Source organism: Cyprinus carpio, chromosome B25 (genome assembly GCF_018340385.1).
Source record: "Cyprinus carpio isolate SPL01 chromosome B25, ASM1834038v1, whole genome shotgun sequence".
Classification (NCBI taxonomy): Eukaryota; Metazoa; Chordata; class Actinopteri; order Cypriniformes; family Cyprinidae; genus Cyprinus; species Cyprinus carpio.
In genome coordinates, this window is record NC_056621.1 from 5,161,285 (window position 1) to 5,174,463 (window position 13,179).

At 37.7% G+C, this 13,179-nt stretch overlaps 1 protein-coding gene and 2 pseudogenes across 1 annotated transcript; 1 reads left to right on the forward strand and 2 right to left on the reverse strand.

Annotated features, from left to right (window-relative positions):
• The window catches only part of LOC109047430, a 44,698-nt pseudogene extending 39,686 nt beyond the window's left edge, over positions 1–5,012 (reverse strand).
• Positions 1–13,179, forward strand: part of LOC109045640 — a 638,390-nt pseudogene that overhangs the window by 283,586 nt on the left and 341,625 nt on the right.
• LOC122142378 (integrin alpha-8-like) lies at positions 9,145–10,066 on the reverse strand. Its single transcript, XM_042752804.1, has 5 exons — positions 10,009–10,066; positions 9,660–9,782; positions 9,497–9,541; positions 9,337–9,380; positions 9,145–9,216 (listed from the first exon to the last, which is right to left on the reverse strand). Exons 1-5 carry the CDS (start codon positions 10,064–10,066, stop codon positions 9,145–9,147), a joined length of 342 nt encoding a protein of 113 aa, XP_042608738.1.

Sequence of the window (13,179 nt, forward strand, 5' to 3'; positions counted from 1 at the left end):
CTTCATGTTTGCACACTTGAAATGACATTTCTGCCCACAAATTTGCCAAAATTTACTAATGTGGACAACACCTTAAGGCACACCACTAAACATTGTTGCTTTTTGACAGCAAACTGATATACAAATCTTCTTCAAGAGATACAACAAGTGAACGGTCCCGTTCACCATCAACAGCATGATTGGAATTGATGTTCTGTAACTTGTGATCTGTCGCAACAAACAGGAAGTGTGTGACAAAATACAAACCTCCTCACCTCCACTGGTGGGCGCTACTAAACCCTGATACTGCCTGAAGTGGTGCGGCGCGGCTGTTAATTATAGCTCAGTTCTCATACGCTCTCCGCTCGCCTTGAAATTCTCAGCATTCGATAATCGCAGCAGCGCTGCGATCTCAATAGTCTGACGCGATCAGAGCTGTGGAGTGAAGTATGACATTGTTATTTTTTGACAAGTGACTGTTTATATCTCTGTAAAACCCACGGACTGTAACACCTATATAGCTTGTGAAAAGATAACAAAAGGAACTGTTACGCTAACGGCCTTGCAACCCTAAGGTCTGTGGATACAAGATGTTATCTGCCAACAGTCGTACGATCTTTCTCCCAGTCGTCATAGATAAAACAACACAAAAAGCTGGTAGCAAATACCAAAAACGCAGAAAATTCAATAGGTTTATAATAAACTGTGTCCGCGGTGTTTGCTTGTAACGAAAAAAAACTATATAATTTGCCAAGCACTCTTCACCGGGCCAACACAATGGCCGAACATTGTGTCCAGGCAGCACTGCATTCCTTTGGCATGTTGAGCAAGGCTTCTTGATAGTTCACTCGAGATGAGCAGATATGGACTCAGCTTGCTACCTTAACCTCCAGGTTACACAGGAATAGGAAGAGATGCAAAAGATTACCCACTGAACAACAACTGCAAACAGCTTGCATTTTCAAGGACAAAAAGAAGGATTTACGTGATGAGAATTTAGAGAATTTGAAATGCACAGCAGGGAAAAATCACAATGAATGATCGAGTCTGTGCCGTTGGGGAAGAACCAAAAAGTCTATATTTCAGTTTGTCACTGAGTGCCTAACTAGATCTAATTCTCGAGCTGTCTAAGAGTTGTCTTGTACTTATCTCAACAGCACTTCAAAACATCGTTCTTGCGATGGTGGAAGGTCACGAGACTCGGGGTCTCACAGTGCCATGCACACTCAATATTTGAGAAAATAGTTGAACGAGGATGAAACACCCAGAGTATGGATAGGCCGTGAAGTTCTTGCAGACATCTGCCTGAGGTATATTACTGTCCGCACCTAGAGAGATGGAACGGACAGGTGTACAGGTTGGTGGGAGTCCAGTAGGAGGGTTCGTCTGGACCATGACTCTGATTTTACATTCTGTCCCGCTGATAGCTCCCGTGTTTAGCACTAGAAAAAAAAAAAAATAATGTTGCCAAACAGTTCAAGAACTCACAGACTCTTTTATGACTAAAATTCAATGCACCCAAAATTTTCTGTTTAAGACCTTTAGGTATATGTATAATCTATCTATCTAGTCTATCTATCTACTACTACTCTACTTATATCTATCCTAATCTATCTATCTATCTATCTAGTTATCTCTCTATCTATCCTATCTATCTATCTACATCCTCTATCTTAACGGGTCTATCATGACACGCTCTCAATAAGATTTTAGACATAGTAACTGGATATGAACAGTGCAGTGCAGGGTTTCAGCGAACTCTGAAAGCTGCACCTGAACAAATGTCATCTAGTAAATGCTCTAGTGTATGCTAAACCCAGACCATTTAAACTCTAAAAGCAGCAAGCGCTTTTGGCTGCGTTACGCCATCATGCAAACAATTTAGTTTGTGCCAAGGAGTTTATCGACTGTGCCAAGATCATTGGTTTGCATTGGAAGACCCATCAGCGCTGCGCCATCTAGGCAGTTTCTATTGACAGAACTTGGCTATATCTAATATGTTAGGCCTCAGGAACACTTGCCATTATTAGGGATGCATTGATTACACACTATGTAACTGTACCACCTGTTAATATAAGATTTCAATCATGGAATCGAACATACCAATACTCCTCAAGGAATCCTGTAAGGCCAGACAGATACTACCAATAGAAATGGTCACGTGCCATATTAAGACAGTGGTCGTAAGCTACTTGGAAAAAGAGGTACCAAATCAAGGTGCGAGAAGTGTGATTTATTATAAAATATCTACAGGAAAATACTACAACTATGTGAGGGTCTGAATTTCAAGGCATAGCAAGACAATAATGGATTAACATACACTGGATCACAGATGAGCCGGTCCTTGAGCCATTGATGATTGATGCATTCGTCCTAAAAAAAAGAGCTGGGTGTGCAAGTCAATAGCTTAACTGTAACACATTGCACTGACCCGAAGCTCTGCTAATCTTGAGAGCTATTCACTGGTGACTAATCAAGCATGATGGTACACGCCACCTTGATCATCATTAGATGAACATGAAGCTGTCTCTTGTACTAAAGTTCAGATGCAATTGTACCAATAGTAAACGAAGGTGCCTGCTCTGTATGGAGTTGACAGAAGATTGGTCTTCGCGCGGGTTCAAAAGATCCGGGAAAGAATGAAACTCGAGCCATGTTGTCCTCACTACAGCCTGTGCCCTGATAAAGCCAAATACATTCTTGATCCAAACACGCAGAATCACTTCAAGTGGTTCTCAAGTGGTGGGTCACGGAGTCAGGACCCACAAGCAGGGAAAAAATGTGCTAAATTTCTTGTCTAATATCAAAGGCTGTCGTGTACCATCTAAAACTCTATTTGGCATGTTTTTTTTTTTTTTTTTTTTTTTTTTTACTTTTTTTTTTTTTTTTTTTTTTTAACCAATGACTCTTGGTGGAATTTGGCAGTATTATTAGTGGATCTGTGTGGGTTTTTAAGAAGTGTATATGTGACCCTGGACCACAAAACCAGTCATAGTAGTAAAACCTGGGATATTTGTAGCACAATAGCCAAAACTACAGCTGTAGGGTGTCAAATGATTGATTTTTCTTTAGTATGACCAAAAAATTCATATAGGATATTTAAGTAAAGATCTTGTTCCATGAAGATATTTTGTAAATTTCCGACCCTACATTATTCAAAACTATAATTTTGGTTAGGAACTTCATTTGGACCAATTGTTTAAATTGTGATTTCTCAATATTGTGAATTTTTTTTTTTATTTGCACCCTAGGATTCCAGATTTTCAAAGAGTTGTATCTCGAGCCAACAAAATATTATCTATCCTAACAAACCATACCATCACTGGAAAGAAAAAAAATTAAACCTACTTCGGAATTTTGTTTTTTAATTAATTCTATTTAGTTTTGATGGTCCAGGGTCGCAATATTTGTAGACTTTATACAAGTGTGCAATAAAATTTTATATTACGTTTGGTATGAGTAGTATGGAACATGGATATTGTAATATGGGTAATATTAACTTAATTGATTAATCAATAAATATTATTTATTAAATAAATAAATACCATGATATATGTTGTATTTTACGTGGAATATATTAATTATTGGGTCATGTTTTTATTCATTTATTATTATTAATGAATTTTTTTATTTTGTATGCTTTTATAAGCATATTTCTACAGCACCTTATTTTTCGTTCTTCATATGATACAGTCAGTTTTAAGGTACTGTGTGTATGAGTCACCACTTGATGTCCAGTGCCAAATCCAGGTCCATGACTGGTAAAACCAGTTGCAGAACCTATGGTTTAAAACCACATATACTGCACAATTGATATGAAGGCATATAAAACCATATGATTACAATAAAATAATTTAAGGGTTTTTACAGTAATAAAATTGGAATTATTTTAAAACAGGTACCTTGTAGGTTGACCTACTTTGCGACACTGAACACCTCAAGCGTGCGAATAGCAATGTGACCTGATTTAAAGGGGGCGATGAACGAAAAGGTCGGGAAAACCACAAAACAGTCTAAATCTATCTGCCTGAAAGGGAGCAGGCATGGAGTACGTATTTCCAGAGAGAGGCTTAAAAAGGGTGGTACATTGACAGAGTCATGTGTAAAAAAGGACGGAAGCGGCGAAGGCGGGGTACTAACTTTGTCTGGTCCAGATGAGAGACCTAATAGATCAGTCACCACAGGACAGAGAGTGAGCTAAAGAGTCCAAAGAGTCCCCTCAAGAAGCAGGTGACTGTGTGTCAACAAGCAATTGCCATTGTCCACACTGGACCCCAGTGTCAGAGCACCATTTCCATTTATATCTGTAACTAAGACAGGCTGTAGGACACTGTAGCAAAGGCATTTCCTCGTCTCATGGTGATCTCAGACAGCCCTTCGCTCCTATCCCAAAGGATGGTGGGGAAGGGGCTCTTAGTGGAGATTGTTCACAACAGGACATTCAATCTTTGAGGAAAATGCTCTAAAGCTCAGGTTGGCTCTACCATTCTGTATAATTTGTGGGTGTTTGTACTCTAAGCATGAACTCATAGGTGGCTTCATGGGGTTTGTTGGGACAGGTTATGAGGTACGTTTGCACTACCATGCAGTGACCCAGACTGAAGGTTAACTTGGTAGATTTTAATGGAACGGTGTACCTGGAGGAGGCACCAGTGTGTCCAGGGTTCTGGTGAAAAGAGCTGTCGGCAATTTGCTGACATTGTGTTGGAGACAAAATTGGCACAAAAAGAGGCCCAAACCAAATGACAAATATAATTTAAAAGGCCTAAAATAAATTTGAAAGGGATAGTTCATCACCACAAATTATTGTGATCTCATCTTGTAGTACTTTCTTTCTTCCAGATTAACACCAAATGGAGATCCATACAATGAAAGGTTCACCATACTTTTCCTTGTGGCTTTATGTTATTTGTATGTTATATCATTGTATTGTTGATTTTTCCTCTATTCAGTTCTATAGAAGAAATAAGCCTGACTGCTTTCCAGTCGCTTTTTAGTCCAAGTAATATATAAACATACCTTGGATCATCCATTATCATCAATATCCTGTCCCTCCTCTCTGGCTGAAGCCAAACATTGGAGGATCTTTGAGGGTCCTTAACAACGGGCTCTCAATGAGCTGAACATACTGGTTGCTCAAGCCATCACTCTGACCCAGGTAAATAAACACTTGACCTCCTTCACACCAGAGCCAGGATGCCCCAACAGGCCCATCTGAGGATAAAGGAATAATAAATGAAAAATAAGGGGAAAAGAGAAAGAATAACACAATGATATCTATATAGTGTTTCTTCAGCCCAGTAAAGTAAAAGAGTGATAAAATTACTCATCATTAATTAACAGTTAAAAGTTTGACGTATTTAGCAAGAGAATGCATCAGTAAAATATTGGAAAACTTGTGTGATTATCTACATTATTCGAACCTTTTGATATTAGTAGTGAGTTGTTTATTTATTTTGAAAAAAGAACTAACTGCGTTGCTTGGTCACAAACATGGTTTCAAAGATGACTGTACACAGACAAAAAAAAATATTTCTATATAAATGTGTCACAATTTCTACAAAAAATATTAGGGGGGCATAAAATGTTTTCAAACGCTTGATAATAATGAGAAAATGTTTTTTGAGCGGCAAAGCATCAGGATTTCTGAGAGGATCTATTTAGAACACTGACGAACTGGAGCTTATATGATGTGAAAAATTCAGCTTTGCATCACAGGAATAAATGACATTTTAAAAAATATTCAAATATAGAAAACAGTCACTTTAAAATCTTATTAATACTTAAATCTATTACTGTTTGTGATTTATATTTTTAATTGGAAAAATGCAGGACATGGTGAGCCTTTTGTGTTCAAAATATTTGGAACACGTTGAAAGTACGTTATTAGATTATTTGGATAGTAACTCTAAAAAGTATTTTTTTTTAGTCTATTTTTTGTAACCAGGTTTAATCTCATGTTCCACCGTAAGAACTAGAACTCACCCCATGCAAAATCTGAAAATTGTCATATTGTGGGACAGACGACACGAAACACCTGACCGTGTTAGGTCAAATCACCTTTCAGATGCTGCTTCATAGACTGAGGGAAGAGTAAATGATGACTGCTTGAAGATCCTGACGTTTTTTAAGTGAAACCAAGATTCTATTGTGCTGTCACACTACGAAAAAAGTAACAGATTCTGAGATCTGAATGTCATTTGTATAACAGCAACCAACAATGTCTTCTGTAAAGGATACTGCGTTATCAACCTGTTAAAGCTCAATGCCTTGGGATCCTGACACCTGGTAGAGCTCTGGGCTTTCTTCCATCCCGTCCATTTGTCTTGGGTCCAAAACTTTCCTTGTTCATTTTCACGTGCAAAGTCCTGGTTCTCCTATACATGTCAGATAAGTCTGTACCATTACAGCCATCATGGTCGAGGTATACCAAAGGGCTTATAGCACTGCCCAAAACGCCCCAAGGCAGTATGTCCCTGTAGGATGTTGGTTGGCTTTGTAAGAGGCGCACGGCGCCCAGCACCTCTCTTTCTTTGCAGGTTCCCCATCGAACTTGTCGCCACTTCACGCACATGTTCTGGAGCTGGATACAATCTGCTCCCATAAAAAAGACGGTGATCCCATTAGGGGATTGTCATCGAACCAACTGAGTGACGCAACAGGCGGAGCGGATATAATCAATCAATACTCCATATCAAAACATTTGGAGCAATTCTCCTGAAATACCCAGAAGAATGCGAATTATGTGTATCCTGCGTTAACTGCGGAGCACCAAACGAATGTGCCAAGAGTATCAGACGCGTAAGAGTATAGATACCCGGTGCGATTAGAGCTGACTGGGTATCTACAGAAAAGACAGACAAAAAACGTATCATTAACGCATTTTTAAAAAAAATAACGAGTCACGGTAACCATACATACCATATAGAAATAACATTGGGATCGGTAGGATTCTTCACATGGATTTGCGCTTGAAAGTGCTCTGTGATGCTCACAAAGTCTGCAATGATTACAATCAAAAATATGGCACAAAAGCAGTAATATTAGGAAAAAGTATTACTATATCAGAAATCAACTGTGTGCTATTGAATACGTTTTGAAAATGGTCATTTATTACCGGTGATGCAAACCGCTGAATTTTCAGCCGTTCAATCAATGATCCTTCAAAAATCATCCTATATGAACAATTTGGTCTCAAGGAAAAAGTATTATATTATGAAACAGTTGTGCTGTATGTGGAAACCGTAATACATACATAATATATATATATATATATATATATATATATATATATATTATATATATATATATATAATCTTTCAGGATTCTTTAATGAATAGAAAGTTCAAAATAACATTTGTTTGAAACTTTTAACAACTTTTGAACAATATAATGTGTAATAGCTGAAGAAAATTATATATATATATATATATATATATATATATATATATATATAGGTGGTTTCAAAAAAATAGAATATAGTGAAAAAAAATTGTAACTTATTTTAAAAAGTGAAACTTTCATATATTTTAGATTCATTACTTCAACATTAGTTTTTGTTTTGTTTTAATTTCGATGATTAGAGCTTACAGCTCATGAAAGTCAAAAATCCAGTATCTCAAAATATTAGAATATTTCCTAAGATCAATCAAAAAAAGGAATTGCAAAATGGAAAAGTTCAAGTTCTTTGAAGTATGTTCATTTATGCACTAAATACTCATTCGGGACTCTTTTAGCACAAACTCCAGCATCAGTGAGGTGTGTCATGGAAGCAATCAGCCTGTGGCACTGCTGAGGCACTATTGAGCCTTCAGCACATCTGTATTGTCGGATTGACTGTTTCTCATATTTCTCTTGAAAATACCCCATAGATTCCATATGGGGTTCAGGTCAGGCATGTTGGCTGGCCAATCAAGCACAGTAACATCGTGGAAGTGGTTGTGGCACTGTGGGCAGGTGCTATGTCCTGCTGGAAAAGAAACCAGCATCTCCATAAAGCTTGGTAGCAGATGGAAGCATAAAGTGCTCGTAAAATCTCCGCATTCACTTTTGCGACTTGTAAATCACAATATCTGTCCACCACCAGCAGCTTGTAACGTACGCCCAATAATCACTGCACACTTACGCTCGACACGAATTCAGCTGGCCTTTCAGCCGTTGACCTCTGTGCCCGTCTCGTAATTGTGCGAGTCGTCCAGCACTCAGACGTCCATGACCACTTTTTCCGGCCACCCCCCCCCCCTGCGCGATGCAACGACCCCAATAATGTAGATTTTATATAGTCTGAAAAACGAGGGGAGACGCTTTGGACCCAGCTGGAAAGAAAACACAGTCAGTTCTTTTTCTCCTGAATCGCCCGGTAGCAATGCTGGAAGACATTGTTCTTCTTCGTAGAAGTGGCTTAGAATTTTAAAGCAGCCTTTTCCTGAAGACGTCTGAAGGGTGTTCGGCGAACTAAGCACTTCATGCGTCCACTCTTGTGAAGTTCTCCCAGTGTTTGATATCACGTTTGTTTGACAACGTATTATCAAGCTTAAGCGTATCGACTCCTGTATGCTTGTGCCACCTTTTCCTACCCACCCTGCTTCCTTCAGGTCAACTTTGCATTGAATATGCTTTGATACAGCACTCTGTGAACAGCTACTCCTTTCAGTGCAATGACCTGGTGTCACTTACTCTCTTTTGCAGGAGGGTGTCAAACGATTGTCTTCTGGGACATTGCCAAGCCAGCAGTCTTTCCCATTATTTTGGTTTTAAGAAACATAGAGATACCCAGAATCGGTATTTTTGCTCGGGATGGTCAGTTAATTAAACTCTATAATCTCATATTTGCGATGACAGTCTGGATTTTTTGAACTTCTCATGACGTCTGTAAGCTCTAATAATCAAAAATAAAAAATAAACAAAATAAAAACATTTTAAATGTTTTACTTTACATGTAAGGACTCTAGGAATATAGAAAGTTTAACTTTTTGAAATGTTACACAAAAATTGTTTTTACAATATTCACCATTTTTTGAGAATCGCACCTGTTATTATGAAAAGAAAAAATTCACGGACCCCAAACTCTTAAACCGTACGTAGATGCGTTAAACAATAATCGACTATGAGAACAAAAATTAAAACAGAATTTCACTTGGTTCATATCCTGTATTACAAATCAAATCAAATAACCTGGATGCCACTAATCGCCTTCATGATTTGCAGGGGCTCAGTTGCTCCATTTATTATTTTAACCTAAAAACAAGCATAGTACAACAACAAATTACCCGATCAACTCCATAATCAATTGTGTAACTGTACAAGAGGATAATTGAAGTGCATAATCATCCATGTAACAGTGTAAAGAGCGCTTACAGAGCCTGCGGTGTGCAAATCGTTTGGGACACCAACAACATAATCTGCAATCATCGACAAATAAAAACAGTGCAGATAAGAGCTGCAGATTGAAAGTCATGTTGCATTTTTAAACTGAATATATGAAAAAATTAAATGGCTTGTTATTTATACTTATCACCTGTGATGCTGTCTTTATTAAAATGGCCAGCAGCAACAGAGTATCCTATGATGCAGAACAATAACAAAACTTCACTGGATGATTTTATCATCATACTGTACTTATTATATATAAAAAAGAGATAACTTAGTCTCAGTTTCTAATGTCAGACATCACATCTTACCCAGATACAGGTCGTAGTAGTCAAATCTTTCTGGAGTTTTGGTCTCATCTCTCACTGAGTGAATGGGGGAGAATGTACTGCCACTGCTCATGATGTTAGTAAGAGATGCAGTGATGATCTGACCTGAAGTAAAGAGAAAAGCTGTGTGACAGTGCCGCGGAAGTGACAGTACACTTCACAAAGTCATATAAACCCCACTGAAAGTGCTCTGTCAATTAACATTTAAAACAAAAACATCTTTTCAAATATTTGAATCACTGTAGTAAAATCAGCCTTGTTCTAGACTAGAGGGAACATTCTTTGTAAGATCGCCTCCTCTACATGCTGTAGCTTTTCTAACATACCTTACCTTGAAAATAATAGCTCCTGGTGCCCCGAGTATCACTCTGCCATTCTGTCAAAACCATTGTTTTTAAATAAAGGAAAAAAAGAGATTATATTGTATATATATCTATAATATATATAATATAATTATATATATATATATATATAGATATATATATATATGATTTAATGTTCTTACCAATTAATACATATTTGTATGGTATTCATATGTAGTGCATTATAATGGCATTGGACGATTTCCTGTCTGGTTAAGGAATCATTCCTTCATTCGTTGGAATGGGCTATGCAACATACATTCAAAATACAAGCTATTCAGATTATCCACGTCATGGAAAAGAAGAAGCAAGGACTCTGTGATAATTGTGGTAACTCCAGCCTCACAGTACGTTGTCACGATCTGCACATTAGGGATTGGGCCATTATTGGTCAGAGTGCTTGAAACATTAAGAGCACTGAAGAATAATCACAGAGCATTTATAATGACATATTTATATACAGAACTGTAGTAATCATAGCGGCTATATTTCTCAATAGGCGCAGCAGTAAATGCAGCATCTTATACAGCCCTTTGAACGTAAAACCCCTCGGAACATACAGTTCCCTGCGCAGGTGGGCGTAGTGGGCCAGCCTTCTCCATGTTTGCATGTCCAAAAGCTGGCAGTTCCCAACAGGTTAGTCATGGCTTTCCTCCTTTTCGGTAAGCACGTTCCAGTGGAACAAGGGAGCACAGGCTGCCCGAACAGGAAATACTAATCTATACGGGCATATCAATAAAGTAGAATGTCGTGAGACACGTTAATTTAGTAATTTAGACTCAAATTGTGGAAACTCGTGGTATTAAATAAATCAGTGCACACGAGAACTAGAAGTACTTTAAGTCTTTTTTGTTCTTTTTAATTGTGAATGATTTTGGCATCACATCTAACAAAACCCCACCAATTCACTGGTCTAAATCAAATTTGAATTACTTCATAAGACCAAATGAAAAAAAAAAACATTTTAGTGGAATTGTTGGCCGTCTGGAAGTACGTTCATTTACTGTACATGATAATACTTGTTGTAGGGCTCCTTTAGCTTTAATTACTGCCTTCAATTTGGTGTGGCTAGGAGGTGATAGGTTGTGCAATGCTAGGTTGGTATGGAAGCCAAGGTCTCTTTGACAGTGGCCTTCAGCTCATCTGCACTGTTTGGTCTCTTGTTTCTCATTTTCCTCATGACAATACCCCATAGATTCTCTCTGGGGTTCAGGTCTGGTGAGTTTGCTGGCCAGTCAAGCACACCAACACCATGGTCATTTAACCAACTTTTGGTGCCAAATCCTGCTGGAAAATGAAATCAGCATCTTCAAAAAGCTGATCAGCAGAAGGAAGCATAAAGAGCTCCAAAATTTCTTAGTAAACGGGTGCAGTGACTTTAGTTTTCAAAAAACACAATGGACCAACACCAGCAGATGACATTGCACCCCAAATCATCACAGACTGTGGAAACTTAAGACTGGACTTCAAGCAACTTGGGCTATGAGCTTCACCACCCTTCCTCCAGACTCTAGGACTTGGTTTCCAATGAAATACAAAACTTGAGAAAAGAGGACTTTGGACCACTGGGCAACAGTCCAGTTCTTCTTCTCCTTAGCGCAGGTAAGATGCCTCTGACGTTGTCTGTGGTTCAGGAGTGGCTTAACAAGAGAAATACGACAACTGTAGCCAAATTCCTTAACACGTCTGTGTGTGGTGGCTCTTGATGCTTTGACCCAGCCTCAGTCCATTCCTTGTGAAGTTCACTCAAATTTTTGAATCAATTTTGCTTGACAATCCTCATAAGGCTGTGGTTCTCTCGGTTGGTTGTGCATCTTTTTCTTCCACACTTTTTCCTTCCACTCAACTTTCTGTTAACATGCTTGGATACAGCACTCTGTGAACAGCCAGCTTCTTTGGCAATGAATGTTTGTGGCTTACCCTCCTTGTGAAGGGTGTCAATGTCCTCTGGACAACTGTCAGATCAGCAGTCTTCCCCATGATTGTGTAGCCTAGTGAACCAAACTGAGAGACCATTTTAAAGGCTCAGGAAACCTTTGCAGGTGTTTTGAGTTGATTAGCTGACTGGCATGTCACCATATTCTAATTTGTTGAGATAGTGAATTGTTTTTTTTTTTTTTTTTAAATGTGAGCCAAAATCATCACAATTAGAAGAACCAAAGACTAAAACTACTTCAGACTGTGTGCATTGAATTTATTTAATACACGAGTGTCAAAATTTGAGTTGAATTACTGAAATAAATTAACTATTCCACAACATTCCTAATTTATTGAGATGCACCTGTATGTCAATCAGAGGCATTTTATAAATTAGAAAAATTTTATTCTAAAAATCTATTGGAATTTCCAGAGGCTGGTAAGATTAGATACTAAATACATACACATATTATATAATGATACTAAATACATAATGTATGAGGCCTAATGTTTCTATTGTGCTTTTTAAACATGTTTCAGAATCCACAAAGCTACATTACAAATAATCAAATTACTAATAAACAGACTCTCAGAACGCTTTTGCAAACAGGGATTGAAACATTTCACTCAATCGGCCAATTTGGCTACTAGATTTTAAGTTATTGGCCTTCTGTAACTTTTAGCAAACAAAGAAAACAAATAAACCAACAGCTGAGGCTGTCTACACTGGCTGACAAAACGTGAAATCATTTTGTGTCAGTGCTAGGGGTGTGCAATATTGACAACAAATAATATCTCAATATTTTTTTGGAATTCTATTTGTCTGGAATTTTAAGATAATTAGACAATATTTTGCTGAGTGTGTTATTGTGCTGATATCTTAAAGGGCTATCGTGGACACTGACTCTAAAGTTTTTGATATAGCCTATAGCCTATTCATATTGTGTGTGGTCAGTTCACAGCAGTGATAGAAATTAATCTTTTTCAATAAGTTTAAATTGATTTTTAGCTTTTATGGGCAATTTTTTTTTTTTTTTTTACCTAAATAAAGCCATTTTTTTTCCCAAAATTGTGCATCATCTTTTTGGGGCAAATTTTTACATTTAATCAGTCAATTATAATAATAATACATTTAGGCTATTACTAAACAAATGAAATCAGTATCAACAAAATTAATCTTTGCAGAAGTTGCATATGAAGTGGCATTTAGATGTATTTACCAA